Consider the following 20,183-nt stretch of genomic DNA (forward strand, 5'->3'; position numbering starts at 1 on the left):
GCATAAGTGTGGAATTTCAAATGAAAAAAAATTGTATGATTGAAAAAAAATTTGTAATTTTAAAAAAATTAATTTTCGAAATTTAAGTTTTGTAATAATAAGTTTTTGTTTCGGTAGCTTCAAACACTCAGCCAGTTACAACTAGACAGTATCTGAAAATGTTATAAATTAAAGTATCACTGTAAGATATAAATGTTCTCGATTTTTATTGTAGTTATGACTGAGGGAACCTCATATTTGGTGAAATATTTAACCTTCTCGTTTGGTTGTTCCTAGGGGCACGCATTTTTCTTGAAATAATCTGATCGTTCATTTAACTCAAGTAAGGTATGCACGCACTAGCGATTGTTCCCTTGTGATTGGCGGCCGTCTGTAAGAGAAGCCATTGCCCTAATTGCCCCGGCTATTCAGGACGAGTTTGTTTTCACACTGGATGGCTGTGATTGGTGTGCTGACAGCAGACATGTAATAAACCCAGACAACCACGGAACACAGACAATGCTACAATGTTTTAACACACAGCTGGTCTGGGAATATTTTCGCAAAAAATACAAGGCCCTATTGATACTTTATTATTATTTGATTCTTCGGGTGAATGATCCTTAAAGATAAACACAGCTGTTATTTAGTTGGGTAATGCATCTATTTTGTATCCCATTTACACAAATATTCTAGTGATTAAGCACGTACTGGGTGAAACGTTGAGAAATTTTTGAGATAGACTAAAAAGATAACAGTTATCATAATTTTACAAAACATTATCACATTTAATTACAGCATAGTTTATGAATTTAACATTTTTGTAGAATAATTTTTTACGTGAAAATTTTGTTGTTTAATTCCAGGAAAATATATAGCTCTTACAGGAGTATGACATTTTCCGGTGTTTCCCTTCGTTGCAGTTTGATTATAAACTGGTGGGCATTCAGTAAAATAGTCAATAATATTGCTACTTTATTGAGCTCTTTTGAAGAACGGTTAAATTAAATACTGTTTTGTTTTATATTATAAGTTTTCATACTAATCACCGATATTGGTACCTATATTTTGCAGAATTATTGTTTCAAGATAACGTGTCATGACTATTGTTTACGAAGATTCATGTGATTTGTTTTAACAGACTCGCAATTTAGCCACAAGTGAAGAAATGTAATTTTTTTGCACATTTGCTTATATAAATTTGCTATTGTACAAGAAAAACAAAATCATTTTTTTCTTTGCTTTAATATTTGTCACAAGAATAAATTACAACAATGGAAAATTAGCTTGTTACATATAAAAATAAATAAGACTATTCTAAATCGTGAATTTATTACCTCTTGAATGATGACATTGTTGTGAATGAGCAGTGAAATGAACAATACTATGCTATAAATACAACACAGTAAATAACATAACAATTGGGCACTTCTTTGTTTCTGCTGGACGGTAAGCCTGTCATACTTAAGTGTGTTTATAGCATTTAATTGAAATACAAGTATTTTTACATGGTGTTTAAAAGTTAAACATACTTCTGGATGTATTTTTTTTAGTAAAATAAAAGTGTGTTGGTAAGACAACTCACAATTTTACCTAATACACTAGTCTAGCGAATTAAAATCTGAAACAGTTGAAATGAGATAACACAATATGATCAAAAATTTCACTAGTATTCTTAAGTAGAGTTCTGAAGATAGATTTTCACGCAGTGCATTTTTTATGAGTATACGTTTTATACTTTAAAAACATCGTGAAATATTACAAAAAAAAAAAAAAATACAAATGTTTGACGACTTTCTAGTTAATTTAATCTTAGCAATTGTACCGATTTCTTCGAGTAAATGTATACGGCTAAAAACATCCCTCTTTAGTACCACAAAAGACTCAACAAAAATGCAATTAAACTTGCTTTTTACATACCATGATAATATCACTGCCTTATATAGTTGTGTTCACATTTCCTGGAATGATTGTTAAATATTAATTTTTAATAGGTAAAACATTTTTCGTAGTAAACAGTTGATAATCACAAAAATAAATTAATACATAACACTTCAAAGCTTACAGTCAGATGAGCAAATCAGTAACACATTTAATTAAGCACATTCGATTCTTCATTTGAAATCGCTGGGCGCAAACTACCTAATTTAAAAAAAAGTGTTAAACAGTCTTGGTTTTATTAAAAAAAATGTTATGTTGTATTCTTAAATGTTTGTTGTGTCAGAGCACTTGGCCTATCACAATGCATTGAACACCTCAGTGCCTAGTGATGTACCTCAGCGTATGGACACCTTTAAGATAATTCAGGTATATCACAGAACAGCCATGGTTTCTATAAACATATTTCCTCGCTACTGTGTTAACATGAACTATGACTGGAAGTACTTCATGCTGAAGCACCAGATCACATTGGTCAAAATGGAAGAGTGGAATTAACTTTCACTTTCGTAACGTGTACTCATATTCCGGTAATATTTGGTAGTTGAGTAATTCCTATAATGAAAAAGAAATAACTTTCTTCGCATTGCCTCGTATAAAACAATGTTAAAGTGAACCACTTTAATCAACGAATCTCTCCAAAAGGTGTTGTTTATAACATGTGCAACCTTTGTCTCCACAAATACATCACGTATTTGTCGAGTAAGGAAAAACACACCAATATTTATATTTCGCTCCTCGAGTTAAGTTTAGTTAGCCACTTTCACAAAATCCGTATTGTCGTATCCTTGAACAAAAGTTGTCGCTCCTTTCCTATCGAAAGCTCTTACTCTCACGAACAAGAATGCAGCTACGAGACAGGCGACGACCAATACTAAGAGGAGCATTACCAACCCTCCAACAAAACTCGGAACTGACATGCAGACACTCCCAGAGTCTGGTGATGCCGAGGCAGACTGTATAACTAAAGTTTCGTTGCTCGCTGCGCCATTTAGTGCAAAATTGACGTCTCCTGGGGCTACGACTTGAATTATCCTACTCGTGTTGACGTCAGTCATCTCTTGAGCTTCTCTCTTGTAGACCTTGGTGACGACGACCATCGGCGCACTTCTCCGCCGGCGGGCGCCATGGAACTCCACCTCCACGGACCTGGGCCGTCCGCCCAAGGTTGCCAGGTTGCCTTCGATCTCGTCGATGACGCCGCCCTTCCTCTTGACGGTAGTGTAGGCGGCCTGCTGTCCAGGCAGGGGCGGCGGGGGCAAGTGGATGTTGTTGCTGCTGCTGCCGAGAGCCCCATTCTGGTGCGTCGACTGGGCTTGAGCTGGCGGCGGCGCCGAGGAAGAGTTCGGAGGGTTCGATGTAGATGAGCTCTGCTGCGCCTGAGAAGATGGCGGCGGCACGACGTCTGCTTTGTTTTCGGAATACGCCCCAGAAGGCCCAGTAGGGTGTCTCGGATCAGGGAAAGCAGGTAGGCCGTATTCGGAAAGGGAAGGAGGTCCATACTCGGAATGTAGGCTGTTTCCTCCAGTTGGAGGAGGTGGAGGTCCATATTCTCCTGAAAGTCCATTGCCATGAGGTCCTCCCAGGGCAGGTATACCGTACTCCCCACTCAAACCACCGCACTTAGGATTCGGGCAGCGATGCCTGCAGACTTGGATCACGCACTGGAAGTGGACGTTCATGGAGTCGGGGAACTTAAAAGCCTGGAAGTAAGCATATGACACTACAGATGCTGAGGGTCCAAAGTGCTTGATCTTCTGGAATTTGCTCATAATTTTTGGCCTCACCACACAACCATACTGATCAACAAGTTGTATTGGTGCTCGCTTACCATCGTGAGCAACGCAGTTTCTGACCAACATATCAAACTTGCTTTCGTCATCTTTTATGGCAAGTACCATCGTCATAGTTTGGCCAATTTTAACAATCCCAGAGACTTCAGAGGCCCAAGGGCCCTTCCCAACTTGAATTTGCATCCAACACTGAAGATTGTCTCCAAGGAAGTTCGCTGTAACTGCATGTAGCATGTCTACTTGGAAAGGCCTAAAGGTAACTGCTTTCTCGTAGAAGTCGTACCAAGTACAGCGCAGTTTCCTTGCTTGATCCCATACTTCCTGTACGTAGGGATCGTACTGAATGATGATCGTGTTTTCAACATAACTTCCGCTGGGCGTGGGACTGCCGCCATAGCCGTCAACATTGTGATTCGCTGAAGAAGACATACCGCAGCTGTTGAGGAATATTTCGAAGGTGGTGCTGAGATGACCAGTCCCAGGTTTCAAGTGAACACAGTGAGGATCACTGTAGAAACCTGTGAACACCAATTAGCATGGCATTAAAGATTCAGTGAAACAAATATTAATTTTTGGTCTGCAGTAAACTTTGTAGTTTTGGTTAACATGTTTTAATGACCTGTGATAGATACTCTTCAGCAACATATTTTCATAATAATAATGGAATCAATTAGTACAGTGTTTCTGATGAGCCTGTGGACATCTGTCTTCTAGTTTAAAACAAACATGTACTGTACGACTAAATATTTATAACACAGTACGAATGTTAAAATTATAGAATCATCTTCAGTTTTATTGTTTGTTTATTTTATTTATTTGCAACCGTTGTGCTGTAACAGTAGTGTTTCAATCCTCTAGTATTTTACACATTATTTCCGCAGAGTTTGCTTCAAATTAACTAATACTGTTTTGACAGATAATATACATCACCAGGTAAGTACTTAAATGTTTTGCAAAATTAATGTACTGTTAAAAATATTTTTTTTCCCTCTGAAAGCTCTAAGACATGGCAGCTCAATACACACACACAATATTCGTATTCAAATTCTTTATTTTAGTATATCATCCGTTAGTAATATTTTGAGTTTTCTAAAACCACAGAAACCTGAGTTTTCAGGGTTCTGGGAAAACCTTATTTTTATTGACTTATGAATGATATAAGTACCTAAAAATAAAGAGTCTTGAAACGATGGCTACATACGAATAAATAATTTAACGCTGTATACCACTCTATTTCATTCTTTTAGTACATGCTAGGACTGACATTAATATGTACATGAAGTTCATAATAACATCATAATAAGGAATTTTCGGTGGAAAAATCTTCTATAAACAGATATATATATATTATTTTAAATTTATTGAAAATCATGTGCAAAAACAAGAAATAGTAGTAGCTACATAATTTACGAATATATCCCTTAGACCCTGGCTGGTCCATTCTCTCTGAACACAAAACTGTTGAACGTCTACTGTAATGGTAAAAATGGTTACAACCGCTCCAAACTGATTGATGATGGAATATGTTTAAGCGTTTACGGTGAAATTTCACAGTTGTTCGCCTACAGGTGTGGCATCATGGTTGAACTTTGGACTAGTACCCTGGAGGGCATAGGTTCGAATCCTATAGTTTCCAAAAGTCACTCCATGCAATTGGTGGGAAGGGGGGGGGGGATAAATATCCTTCCACATGCCAGTGCGTGATGTGTGTTTATTTTAAATGACCTCGCCGTTTGCTTGTATCAATGACGCCCCTTAAAGAATCTGTCAAAAAATATTATCATATGTAGAACAAGTTTTCAGCAGATACCATTATGAGGCCATGATATTCTCACAGAACCACTGAAGAATTATTTTGTATACTTTTGTGAATTTCGTGTTATTATTTTGGTTCTGATATATTTATCTTCTATAAATACTGGTTTTTAAGAGAATAATTTTTAAGCTTCTTCATCGCATGGCACATGCTGAATGAACTGGTAATCAATAGTGACACATGTATTTCGCGATTTAATTTCATGTCAAGGTATTTCACAAAACACTGTAGCTTTTCCTAAGAGTCATGGCAAATTGTGAGGGTGCAGTGCGGTGACCCGTCAAGAGCGGGACGACACCTCTCACCGACCTCAGCCAATAACCACAGGAGAAAAGCTACAGTGTTTTGTGAAATACCTTGACACGAAATGTATTCGCGAAATACAGGTGTCCCTGGCTAATCAGACAGAGAAGAGCTCACCCTTGGAGAAGATCATGCCGTAGAAGGGCCGGTCGAACTCGATGTTGACGCGCATGTGCGTCTTCTCGCACTGCACCTGCAGGTGCTTGATCTGCGGCATGTCGGGCGCGGCGAGGGGCCAGGGGTCGTCGCCGCCCCCGAGCCCGCCCCCGGCCAGCGCCCCCGGGGGCGGCGGGCCGTACACGGCGCGGTGCTCCAGCGGCAGCGACGCAGACTCCACGTCGCCGCGCGCGCTCTGCAACAGCCGGTGCGAGTCAGTGCGGCCACTGCCATTCACACTATTCTAAACATACAGTTTAAAAATGAAATATAGGAACATAACTACTCTTCCGCCTTTTATTTATTTTTTATTTTTTAGCTCGGCATACCGTATGTGAGTAGCTATTTAGAAAGATTGATATAATTTATCAACAAGACGAGGTACAGACAATACTTTCCATTCCTTTTTTCAGTTTTTACTGTCAGGCTCTAACATGTAACTGTTAGGAGGAAATAACGGATTGTTTGACACGGGCCACTGTAGGCGACGTAATTTTGACTACGAATTTGACTTGAATTAGTGTTCAGCTCTAGGTGCTTGCTTGTGTTGGCAGGACACTTCAGGAGGGCAGCAGCTGACAGCCAGGAGTGCCTGGAGAAGCTAGCGCGCAGACTTCAGGAACGCGCGTGTTGCATGTCATACCGCATGATTACTGGTACAATTTTACTAACATGGTTTGACAATATATATTTCATCTTCAAATGAATGAGGGAATTCCTGAATATCTTGCTTAGTTGGATCGCTTTAAAACGGCACATAAACCCAGGATAAATTTATTTGGCGTGCGCACAGAGAAAAATATTAGGTCGGTGCAAACTAACATTTTATTGTGTATGGCGAAACAAATATATATTTGTTGTAACAAAATATATGTTAGCTTAACAAAATTCGATGTATAATAAAATAAATTTGGTACATCTTACGAAATATACTTTTACGCTGTCAAAACTATTTGTTGGGTCAACGAAAAAATCTTTCCTAAACAAAATATGTATTTGAATCAACTGTATACATGTATATATTTTACCATATACATACAAACAAAAATACATATTTTTGGGTCAAGGAAACCTTAGTCTAGAGGTATGTTTTTGTAATTCTAACTAAATTATTGTCGTTTTTTTAAAGGAAGTATAGGTATAAAGAAAACGAACAAATCACTTTAAGTAGATAAAACACACTTTTACGTGAACAATATCACGTGCATTCATATTTCTAGTGTAATATTATCCCTCTGTTATAATAACACTAAATTGCATAGTTCTTTACACTTTTTCATTATAAAGTTCCAATATATTTATGGTTGGTGGAGAAAAATCATCGTTTCATTAGTAAAGTGGCTGAATTCAGGCAATAAATCGTAAATTTATTTATGAGTGAAAATAACTCCTTTATAATGGTCTTATATCCATTATATATTATATTGAAAATTTAGTGGTGTATTAAAATTTACTAAGGCTTAAAGTTTAAATTTATTTATAACTTTGAAGGTTATTAGTTTATTTAACTTAAATCCTTAAGTTAATATAATAGTCCAATCACTGATTAAATTCTTATTAAATTATTTTATTATTATTATTATTATTTAAGTTTATAATTTTGTTATTCTCAATAACTGTCATAAAAATGTATGACTGTGTATGCAATGTATGTGTTTTAAACTGAACACATTTGAAACCCAAAAATAACCTAATCCTAAAACTGTATGAATTTAAGTTTTTCCTAACATAGTTGCCAACAAGCTAACTAAGACACCTGAATGTATTAAAACAAAATACTTTTTTGTTTCCTGTGCAATTACTTCTATAGTGATAAATAGCCTCGATTTGCCACACTTCCCGTGATTGAAGCATGAACGGAAGTCTTCAGAACAATAGTGGTGATGGAGTTGTTTGGTTTCTGGATTGTAGCCGCGTCGAATGCGACGATATCACTGGCGTTTTGGTCGAAGTTGCTGTCACCATCATCAGGGCAGTTTCCTACTCAATAGTAAAAACAGTAGGTGACTGCTCCCTGATGATCGCGATTGGAACGTCGACCGAAACGTTGGTGATATCTTCGCCTTCAACGCAAAAGGCGAGCAACTCCAGACCGTGGCCGCCACAGACTGCGATGTTTGCCGATAGTGTGATGTTTGTTTTGACATCGCGGCGCCAGTTGCCACTAGGCAACCAAGTTCACAAGCAAGCATACCATCAACTTGGCATCGCAAGCCTGTCAGCTCCGATCGAAGTTATCGAGGCGAGTTATGATGGCAAGCTCGACTCAGCCTTGCGGAAAAATACTGAATGCAGTTTTGGGCCATCTCCATAGAAATTAATCTCGACACATTCTCGAATAATGTTGTACCGGGAATGTTTGTGCGGCAACAACGTCGCTTGGAAATGGTTGCGTGAGATAAGCGGGAGGTATTGTCTGCGGGAGAGTGCGGGGCCCCCATTGTGTCGCAGCAGGTCACCGGGGCAGACACTCGGTTTCACTTTCTGACTTCCGTGCGGGCATCTGGCATCGCGTGGCGATCCAGCTGTATGCAGCTCTGCCGGGCGCTTCACGTCCAAGCAGTGCGTGAGCCACAAGTGTACATCATACACGTGGCTATGAAACAATAAAAAAATTAGTTTGGTCAAAATAAAAATTATTAAAATAATGTCTTAGAAATTAACAAAGTGTGACTGAAAGGTTAATGTATATATCGTACTGCCAGTCCCTATTAAATCGATCTTAGTAAATAAAAACATCCTCACCTTTCGCCTGGAGCCTAGCCAGGCCGGCTATGTGGGGGCTTCTAACAACTAACTCGTTCACTAGGTAAGAAACAAACCCACGACCTAACAACTAACTTGTTCACTAGGTAAGAAACAAACCCACGACCTAACAACTAACTCGTTCACGAGGTAAGAAACAAACCCACGACCTCAGGTTGGAAAATCATACACGCTGACCATTAGACCACGTTTCGCAACACAATAATATGTACAATTTTTACAGCCAAAAATGTTTTCATGTCAATAAGAAGAAAATATTTTTAAACTACAAATTGGTGTTTAGTAATAACAAAAATTTTGTCATAAAAATTCAAGTTTTCCACTGAAAAGATTATTTCAGCACAGTGAATTTCAAAATAATATGATTTTTGCTGGAGTACGTTTCAGGTGACGGAAATATTCGTTTCCAATCAATTTTGTGAAGGGTTCAATCTGTCCTAAAAAACTAGTTTATTTTGAAAAAGCAGACGTATTCTTTTGTTCAACACTAAACTATAATTCAAACAATACGTTAGAATAGTTGCTTGAAACTCAGATTCTAAGCAGAGATTATCATTTTAACTAATTGTAACATGTCTCATAGAGCACTTCGTAATTCTGACTCTAATGTTATCAGCTCTATAAGCAAGGCACGCACACAGAAAATGAACCTCTATTCCGCTGGTGAAGTGTATGAAGTGTCATCTTACGAAACGACAATCAACCAATGGCCCTGTAAGTAGGCTGTTGTATTGCATGTGTGTTGGCTCGATACCGTCTCAGCAACTTTATTTCGCCGTGAAGTGGTTAAAAACATTTATACAAAAATAAAAACACATCTCCTTGTATTGTATCTCATCCACCACAAAATATTGCTGGTGAAATTTATAAATATCTGGTATGAGTAAATTTGTTTGATTAAATTTACTACTTAAAATAACCTACAAATGGAATTAAATCAAAATATTTGAATTACCATCAGTATGACAAAGATAAAGAATGCTTTTCACTTTTAACGTAGGGACTTTCACTTGGAAATGATCATCTATCACAAATAAATATTACATGGCATGATTTTGACCAAAAACATTTAAACTGATTTCAATTAGCCTTATTTTCGGTATGAATATTGGATGTAATTTATCTGACTGGCACTAAATATAATTTTATCGAAAATAATTTTTTTCCAAAGAGATAACGAATGATTCGCCTAGCCAGACTTCATGTGTGTTTCAAAGCGCGAGTGAACTAACTACTAATGCACTGCGGATAAAACTAATTTTCTACGAATGTCTTGATTTTGGAATTCAAACAGAATCCCTTCAACCTCGAAAAAGGTTTTAGATATTTAGAAAACTAATTAAAACAATGACCTTTGTGTTCTAGATGTGTGTGCCGTTTCTATTATGTTAGGTTAATTTAATGTGTATTCCATCCGGATTAGCTTATGCAAAATCTGGCTCGTTTAACGTCCCAATAAAATAACAACAGTTAGTTGATTCTTTAATTACACTTTCAGAAGCCTTGCTTAAGATCTACTTCCAGTGCTTTACCGCCGCACATCGCTAGAATGTCTCAATGTACAAAAATTAAAATAGAGCCATTTTAACAGGTACTAATGTCGAATACAGAACATTTTATAATACGATAGGTCAAAGAAATGTTGCACGCCTGAGCGTAAAGCGTGCGGACATATTCTTACACCTAGTTTTTCGAGGAGTAGTTTTTTAACTTTTGATTTTAAGTGTGTACAAAAAAGGCCTAAGTGAACTGTGTGACATAGTAGTAATTGGAGGCGTTAGGAATACTTACGTCTATCAGCGTGGCTGGGAGCCATATAGTCAGGATCAGCACGGATCTCCACATAGTCCCACACATTGTTGAAGAGAATCCAGATTTCTGAAAAAAAAAGAAAAGAGTAGTTCCACTTATCTCGCTAGTGTCTTCAATACATGCTCACTGACTGCTACATCTGCTCAACCAAACTAAACATTTAAAAAATCAACATCGAACAATTTCTGGTTTTACGCTACGCATTTCCATACGAACAGAAAGGCTTCATGCATAGGAACCCAGTGGAATTTTACTAGGTTGGGAAGCTCTCGGGTCTCGAGCCTGGTGCTCATTGATGATGAGGCATGAGGCATGAGGCATGAGGCATGAGGCATGAGGCATGAGGCAGGGAGCGCATGCCTTGCCAGAGTTGAGACAACTCGGCAGGCATAGCCGTGGAATGCTTCCCAACAGAAAAACATCGAATTTATGGGACAATGAGAAAATATGGCCAAATAAGTGCCCACAGAAAGGTTATGTTAGTTGAAATGGATAAAAGGTAACTTCAGTACCAGCAACAGAAAACCCCAGTACAGAACATTCTAAAGTATTGTTACAGGATCAGTTATGCAGCACTTATAACCCATACATTGACAGACTGGAAGGATCGTGGGTAATAGCATTTTGGTTCCCACGTCCACATATTTTTCTCAGTGCGGTGAAATGGGTGAATAGGTCATAGGTCACCGTGTGGTTTTCAAGAGACTATCCATTACTTGACTGTAAGGAATTCATGTTTTGTTTAAGTTATTCTGCATAAAAATTGCTCGTATCACGTTCGCACTAATGAAACCAAACATATAAAACCCACTGCACACTGACCAGTTCACGTGCAATCAAGTTGAAAGTATTTACACGTCTTCATGCCTGAAAAATTATTTTCATGTGTTAATTAGCAGCCATTCGAATCTTTTACATATTGTTATATACTAATTTGCAATACAGTTTGCGTAAAATTACCTGCTTGAGTGAATTTATATACTATTGCAGAGCTTCATTGGCTACATTGTGAACTTCACAAATAACATTTCACAATAAAAATTATTTCTTAAATACACGCTCTTAATGCGCGCTCAAGTAATTAAGTGCACGCGAACTGAAAGTGGTCGATTTACACTTGACTTTAACATAACATCAGAAGACTATTTTCAAAGTAGATTAAAAGAAAGGGTGGTACAAACGCACTTCATTAAAGTATCAAACTCTACTCAGTAGCTACGTTTTTTCGCAATTGTAACACATGTCACTAGACCAATGTCAATATTAACTTTTTTTTGTGAGCTGATCTACTGAGCTTAGAATTAATGAACGAGAGCTTATCGTTAACCACAGAAACCTGAGTTTTCCAGGGTTTAGGGAAAGCTTGATTTTTGTCGATTTATAAATTAAATACCAAAAATAAAGCGTTTCAAGGCGAAGGCTTCATATACGAACAGTTAATCTAAAACCGTATACCGGTATACCACATGATTTCATGCTTTCAGCACAAGCTAGAATTGCCATACAATTTTACATTAGGTTCATTAAAAACTCTAAATAATGATATGTTTAGTAGATAAAAAATACTTTTAAAAGCAATTAAATGTGGTTATATAATGATTCAATTAAAATTATGTGCAAAAACACAAAATATTATCTGACAAATAACTTAAGATACTAAACCAATAATTGAGACAGGAAAAATTCACGGATTATTTCGTGTAGGTTAAAATTAAAGTAGTTATACCTTAGTGCTGCCTAGCTAATCTGAAGGACTCTGGGCCAGTGAGAAACACTCAGCCAGAACTGTATCTTCTCACAAGCCACTGCGTTGGGACGTCTCACATGACAGCAGCCAATGGGTGACATTTGCCCGAGTATACGTGGGACTGCGGAGTCAATCCTGGTCAGTGAACCCGCCAAATGTTCCGGTCCCTACCCATTAAGCGGCGAAGAAGTGAGAACTAAGAGAAACGGGAGAGCCACGAGAAAAGCCATCGGATCACGGCCACAACCGGAAGTCGAACCCGCAGGACCTTGGGGGAAGGCGGATGATCCGACGACTCAACCACTGAAGCCGTGTGGGCTCAGGTTTAGTTTGGACGCCAGACGCCAACAAGCCTGCTGGCTCGGAGTATGGGGTTAGTAGGGTCCCGGGTTCAATGACCCCCAGGATGGAATTCACAATCCTCTGCAAACTCTGGTAAGTATCACTTGTTCATTGGCTGCAGACTTTTCAAATTTCTCAACAGGGTAACGTGTGATTCGTTAACTCCTTTGTTAAAGATCGTCAATTGGCCCAGAGTCCTCTATATTAAGTATTAGCCAATAGGGGACGCAGCACAAAGGTATCAGTATTTGCATCTTAGCATGTCACGAAGTGGATGTGCGAGTTTTTCTTGTCTCTAGGAGTTAGTAAGTCCAATAAAAAAATAAACGACGTAATAATGTTGGAAGTAGATATAGTCCGGCAATACAACTAAGTAGGTGGCAACCTCTAGCCAGGTTGGCAACGCATGTGGCGCGGATGGCGAGATAGGCCACACAAAGCGAACCAGTAGAAAGTTAGTTCTTCCAGCGACACGCTTTCTAAGCATAGTCCTGCAGGAAAGAATGTCTTCTCCCGGGAGAGCAGCAAAGTGCAGACTGCGGGTCTGTGAACTCAACAACAGCGCCGGCCCACCGCGAGATGCCGCGAGTAGTTTCACAAACTACCCAGGGCTCTTCTTCAATTTACCGTTGTGTTCGTAAAGACACGGGTACTATACGAAAATAATCTTGTTATACTAGTGAAAAAAATGTCAAAAACATTTTCAGTTCCCTGCTAAAACACTCTCTTATTTCTTCCGCGAGTGTGTTTGCCCTATAAACATCACTCGGAAGTCTAAATACTGCCTATTTTCTACGAAGATTCAGTTATGTGAAATTACGAAGAAATGTTCGTTCATTGGAGGTGAATTCTTCGTTTAAAAGTATACTCCGAGAGTGTGCATTGCGCTCTGCGGGCTGCCTGGGAACAACTCACTTGTTCCTTGCGGATCCGCGCAAGCGCAGCAAGCGCAGCAAGCGCAGCAAGCGCAGCAAGCTCCCTGCCTTCAAGCAACACTGATAACACAGATTACGCGCACATTCAGCCACTGCTTCCAAATAAACTAGTTCAGTCCCGCTAATCTAGGCCTCACTCGCCGGACATCCGGTTAGTCCGGATCACAAAGACGTTTTGTTTTGTCAGTCCCACATCCGTTCGTAAATTAAAAACTTTGGCCTATGTATACAGCAGTACTGAAAATAAAATAACCTTATGAAAACTGGTATTTATGATAAACTCTAATCTAAAAGTTCAATAGCGTGCATTTTAAGGCAAATTCCGTTTAATCCAGACTTTCAGTGATTTTGTTCCATCCTGTCCGGATTAGTGGGACTCTACTGTATATTTTTTAAGTCACTAGAATGCTGCAGATATTATTCTTTAAGCTCATCCGTATTAAGTTTGTATAACAGTTTCAAATAAACCCATTATATATACATACACACACCTGAACATATGTAATTACAGTACGGAATTTGAATTTTGTCATCAAAAACCTTCCCATTTGCTGGTTCAGATTTTTTACTTTGCGTTAAATGCAAACTCGAATTTGCACTAGTCTGAAAGATTGTGATTTCCACCTTTAGAGAAATTCCTGTCAGTAGTTTCTAATTTATGAAATTATTCATTACTTAGTTTACACCTGTTTAGGCTGACAAAGAGCTTAGAAAATTATTTATCGTGAATTCCTTTTTTTTTCTTTTTTCAGTATGGGCCATTCCAATTGAGAAATATCGCGTAGAGTTTTAGTTTTTCCTTTTTATTCTGATATGTCTGAACCAATGTGACACTTAAAATCGTTTATTCGTGGTTGTATTTGCTTATTTGAAATGCCTGTTTTATAAAAATATTTATGAATGCCTTATTTATTTGCGGTGACAGGATTAACGTTAAAATAGGTATGGGGTGTTTATTTGCATTGGTAATGTGAAACTGGGAAATTGTTACAAACAAAAACAGACACCTATTATGGTAAATCTTTCTCTGCACTGTTAAAAATTGTCACCTTAAATTTACGAAGAACGCTGGTTATTAACTATTCACGCGTGTTCATAACGAAAAACAGAATTTAAAGTTAAAATGTGGCGTTGTTTCTAGGAAGACACAGTTATCTGGAATTACAAATAACTCTTCCTTTATTTTGAGCGAATTTCTCGTTGAAAACTCCATAAATTTACTGAAATTTTGTAACAGTGTGCCGTACATAACCAAAATAAGAGACCAATTGGGTGATTGGGGAAGGGATGAAGCAGTGGATTACAATTCTTCATTTTATGACGCCATTAACATCCATGACACAAGTGTTCGGACTGAGATTAATGCTACACCCTTTTTTCACTCAAGTATCCCACAATGTAGTACTGATACATAGGGATATATATTTTTCGCGAAAAAGTCTTAGAGCTCAGACTGCAATAAGGTATTCCCTCGCCTGAGATGTTTCTTCCTTGTAACTGGCGGCCGTCTGCAAGAGAAGCCAGTGCCCTATTTGACCAGACCACTCAGGACGCGTTTGCTTCGATACTGAAGGGCTGTGATTCGTGTGCTAACAGTTAACATGTACCTTCAAGACGATATTAAAGTGTTTTAACTCTCAACTAGTCCCCGAAAACTTTTCGCTATAAATACATCCCTCGCTTATTCACAGTTCCAGCATAACTACTCATTCATCCTTTTAGATAATAAAAAATTACATAAATGGTGGCAACATGATGATTACAGTCAGTATGAGCCCAGGCTAAAGTTTCCTAAATGACCACCACAGGGAAGAGACGCCGGATGTACAACAGAGGCTAATCAACATTATTCTGCAGTGGTTTGACATCTCCTTCCGCGGTTTGGTACGCGGAGAAGTATTATTCTTAACCCGCAGTTGATGTAAATACTGACTGGCTTACCGACTTGAACCGTGGTGTTAATAAGCCCAGGTATAAGCCAAAAATAAATAAGATCAACAACATAGTCTAGACGAAAACTAAATAGGATATAGTAAAAACAAACAACAAATCAGTTAATTTCCCAGGAAAAGTGTCAAAACTGTTACGAATTGATTCACGATGGGTTGAGACCTGAAATGTCACGGATTATTTTAGTAACAAAGTAGAATGCAAATATATTTACATTTACATTGCTTTGATAATTGGATCACAATTCTTTGGACACTCCCATCTGAGACTGTGGGTTAGGCATTACCAGTCAGCAATAAGGAATTAGCCAACAGGAAAGCATATATCTGTAGAATATATATAGGACTGTGAATTTTAGCTAGACACCAAATGAATCCACGAAATTTCCAGGTTAATAACGATAAGTTTGCGGAATAATTCCGCGATATGCTAAAATCCCATTATTACATGTGCAGAACTATGAAACAATGGGAAATCTTCAACCAAAGAAGTATCGGATCACAAGTTACCCAGCTGAGACGCCTCACAAGTCAGCATGCAATGAACAGGTGACGTTCGACCAAATATCCAGAGGATTGTGGAGTCTGTCCTGGAGATCACCAAACCTGGGAATTTTTCCAGACTCTAGCCGTTGAATGGGACTGGAAAAATTCGCGCTCTCAATGACCACTAGGATAGACTCCACAGGCATGCACTTACTCGGGAAAACAACACCAGCTAATCGGCTACTGACTGGTGATACCAATACGTCTCCACTGGGAGGTCTTTGATTCGACACTTTCCCGGTCGAGGGTCCTCCGCATCAGCGGCGATACAACAGAAGATGCAGCAGTATGGTATTTAGACGTATTTAAATGTTAGCCTATCGCGAAAAGAATCTGCGAAACCTTGTGGTCTGTATCTGACTGGAGAGAGTCACCTGTGGTGCGAGAGGCGTCGCTCCTACTGCGGACAGCGGCGCTAACCAGGCCAGTCTCTGCAGCCTACTGCCTCCCGCCGGCACACATTCGCGCGGCCTGCCCCTCCCCTCCTTCACCCCCTCCTCCTCCCCTCCCCTCCGCAGGTCGACCTGGCGCATAGGACGGTCGTGCGCATACAGCGCAACAACCGATGAGAGCAGAGTAGGAAGCCATTTTGGCAGCACTAGAGAACTGTCTATATTTATAAATAATATTGTGGCAAGAAACTGTAGATATATTACAATGCTCAGGCGCAATTCCTGCTTTAAGAATTAATTTATTCTATTACTTATAAGTCACTAACAAAAATTGTAAGTACAAATGTTTCCTGGTTATAATGGTTAAATAAAAAAAATTATATTACCCTTATTTATATGTTGAAAAACAGTGCTCATAAATTGCTGGTCAGATGTCACGGGATAATCATTCGGTAGTTAATACTGTACTTACGAACACTGCCAACAGTGTCGGATTGGCTGAAATGGACCGATTACGCACAGGTCGTGTGCAGTCAGCATGGCAGCTATGCGCTCGCTTGTGTTTTTAACTGAGAACTCAGCCTATCGCTGCCATGCCTGGCAGTCCCTCCTAGCACACGATGCATGGCTGACCCCAGCATGACCAGGCGTAATGGGGAGTCGCACCTAGGTTCCTTCTACGAAGTAAACTAAGCTTTAGTTAGGTTAGGAAAGAATAATAATAATGTGCAAATGTCTGAAGCCATGGGGCGTGGCGCTTGGCATAAATTTAAAGAATTCTGTATTAAATTCCGTGACCGAGAGTATGTGCCACATAACATTGGCTCATTACCAAGGTTAGATGTTACACATCTCTGGCGCGTATTGAAATACTCGAACACATTTTTTTTTTTTTAATATTTGTTGTGCGAAATGCATTTTCATGCGCGTTTGATTGTATATACCTGTAGACGATTTGGAAATGCCTATTGTGTAATGTTGCCGTTTCTGCGCTACAAAAAAAATCGCGTTTAAGAATGACACAATGTTGCGCCTGGAGCGACAGCGGACGAGTGGATCCGAGGACTGCGCGCCTGGAGACAGAGGTCTTCAGGGACGCAGCAGTTCGTGGCTACAAGGACCTCAAAGCTGGAGTCCACTACAATTGCTCACTTGTTCGTTGGCTGCTGACTTTGAGACGTCTCAAGCGGGTAACTGCTTTGTTGGTCTCCCAGATTAGCTGCGAGCCAACAGCAGAAGCAGCACAAGGGTAATAAGCACATGCACACCGACCAGCGTGGCGAGATCGGGACGCAGGGTGATCGGCGAGGGTCGTGGCTTCGACTCCAAGCCAGCCACAAGCCTCGAGTGGTCCGCACCAGGCCGGGTTTGTCAACTACAATAGAAACGCAACACGCCAAAAGTTTCAATAGCGACGTTTTCAAACACCCGATACAAACCACGTACGACGCCAAGAAAACAAAAAGCAAATCAAGCGACTTCTGGCAGACGGCTTGCCTTTCCCGCCGTGCGTTTATAAAGTGAAGAGTTCTGAAAACTTTTAAAGAGGTAGACGTTGTGTGACGATGTTGTTTTTTTATAACCTCCAGTTTTCACTTGTTACACTTTCACGAAGTAAACAAAATAACAATTTTAATTCAAATCATTGACCGTTTCGTATGTTTTCACGATAAACATTAATTATCAAAATAATCCCATGGAAAAAAAAGAATTTTTTTAACACGTTCAGTGTGCTTTATAAACGACTGTGGTTGTTTTGTTGCGTTGGTGGCGTGTTGCGGTGTTGTGGCGAGAAAGTAAGCTCAGGACGCTACAGTCGGGTCATGGCTGAGCGGACACTTGATGCGCCCCGCCACGCTGTATGTGTCTCACCAGTTTGGACATTATCCACGCTCATGAAGCTATGTGGGCGTAATAAGTAGGGCCATGTACCCTCGCGACAAAACTTTGTAGGATTGTCTGTTTCATGGTTGACTGGTTGTATTTCAGGCACGTGTCTACTGTCAGCGCACCAATCACAGCCATCCAGGGCGGAATGGCCCGGCCAAATAGGCTTATCTTGCAGACGGCAGCCAATTACAAGGAAACCATCGCTAGCCCCGGCATAACTTATTGCCTCAGTCTAATGAGCGATCTGATTATTTTATTCCAAAATTCATGCCCTTAGTAATAAATTCAAATGGTAAATACATTAATATAAATACATACAATCACTCCAATGTTAATAAGAATAAAAATACAATTCATACAATATAAAATTTTTGCTGGTACAATTGCCATACAGTGTATGAACACTAAAGCCTGCTGCGTGGCAAGTTCACGGCGCAGGCCCTGATTGGCTAGAGGCTGCATCTCCGGTCATGTGTCCTCCCGGCACGAAGCAGTTCCCTCGCCTCTGTCCTTATTCTGTGTCGGCCTAGATCCCCACATCATTCTGTATTAGGAACACCAACATCGCAAACATTTCTTGGCTAAAGATAGTCTACAAAACACACTAGCTTCTCCGTACTATTTTGGTTGGAATAAATATGTTTGACATAATGTAGTTATTTTTAGACCAATAATGTAAGAACTGTAATATGTTCAACAGCTGCGTTCTAAGTGGCTCATTTAACAGATATAGAAGCTTTTTTTTTATGGACAGACGCAGTAATGTTTGATAAAAAAATACTGTGAATGAATTTTTATAGCAGCAATTGCTGACGCTACATCTATGTGAAGTAATAAGCCCGGTAGCCTGGTCTGTTGAGATGGTGATTGTCGAGTTTGAACAAGTCGTGACTTGTCAGTCTGCTTCCAGAGCCGGAAGAGCGAGGTCGTGTTTACCGTGTCTGTCTCTGTCGCGCTTCGTGGATGGATTTCGAACAACGCGTTAACACATTTCGACACATTCCCGACATTGAGAGGACCACAGCGCAGCAGCCGAAGGCCCTTCAAGAAATGCTTCTAATCATGGAGTGAACAATGGAATAAGTGCGTATCGCTGGCCAAGGAGAGTATTTTGAAGCTCAGTTCAAAATATATGTAGGCTTATATCTTTGTTCGTAATCAAATTTTCACCGTATTTCTTCAACACACCTCGTAAATAAGGACAGTGATTTTTTTTTTTGCGAAACAATTAGAAACTCTACTAGGTTGCAACATGGTTTTCCTGTGCTAGCATTTTCTATCTTGCAACTTGCGTCTGTCTGGATGATAAGTAATTGCCTTATTTGGCCGGGCTTGACGTTTTTGATTCCGAAAAGAACGGCTGTGACACGCACGTTGACAGCAGCCATTTATTTGTAAGAAACTCGACCAATCGCGAAACACCCACAATGCTATTTTTTTTTTAACAAGCAGCTAAAACCAAAATATTTTCGCAAAATCTCACTGCTCCTATTAATGAGCTTTGCAAACATAAACAAAGCGTGTTAAAAATGCGACAATTTCTACATTGTAAAAAACCTTGGTTAAATTCCTGAACATGTGTGAAATTCACTAGTATACACATTGTTTGAAAAATTCACAGTGGAAAATTGGTACACGTCTGGCGAATTTAGCATTATACTAAACAAATGTCGGAGAAGTACCATGATTAACAGTAATATCTTTCCGTTTTTTAAATTTATTATTTGATCTATGTGAATTTCCCAACCATTTCCTACAACGCGGTTGAATAGAATACTGGTGACAGTGTGTCCACAAAAATCTGAAATAGAATACTGGT

At 39.3% G+C, this 20,183-nt stretch overlaps 1 protein-coding gene across 2 annotated transcripts in view; it reads right to left on the reverse strand.

Annotated features, from left to right (window-relative positions):
- Positions 1-1,208: 1,208 nt before the first annotated feature.
- Positions 1,209-20,183, reverse strand: part of LOC134529010 (uncharacterized) — a 50,482-nt gene continuing 31,507 nt past the window's right edge. The window contains exons 1-4 of one of the 2 annotated variants that reach the window (XM_063362679.1): positions 16,457-16,509; positions 10,543-10,629; positions 5,947-6,181; positions 1,215-4,228 (exon numbers count right to left, since the gene is read on the reverse strand). In XM_063362679.1, the coding sequence (XP_063218749.1) occupies positions 2,667-4,228; positions 5,947-6,181; positions 10,543-10,608 (1,863 nt within the window). In that variant the 5' untranslated portion in view covers positions 10,609-10,629; positions 16,457-16,509 and the 3' untranslated portion in view covers positions 1,215-2,666. Of the gene's footprint in view, positions 4,229-5,946; positions 6,182-10,542; positions 10,630-16,456; positions 16,510-20,183 lie in introns of those variants that run through there. The other variant, XM_063362678.1, reaches the window with a different exon arrangement.

This window comes from Bacillus rossius, chromosome 2, assembly GCF_032445375.1.
Source record: "Bacillus rossius redtenbacheri isolate Brsri chromosome 2, Brsri_v3, whole genome shotgun sequence".
Classification (NCBI taxonomy): Eukaryota; Metazoa; Arthropoda; class Insecta; order Phasmatodea; family Bacillidae; genus Bacillus; species Bacillus rossius.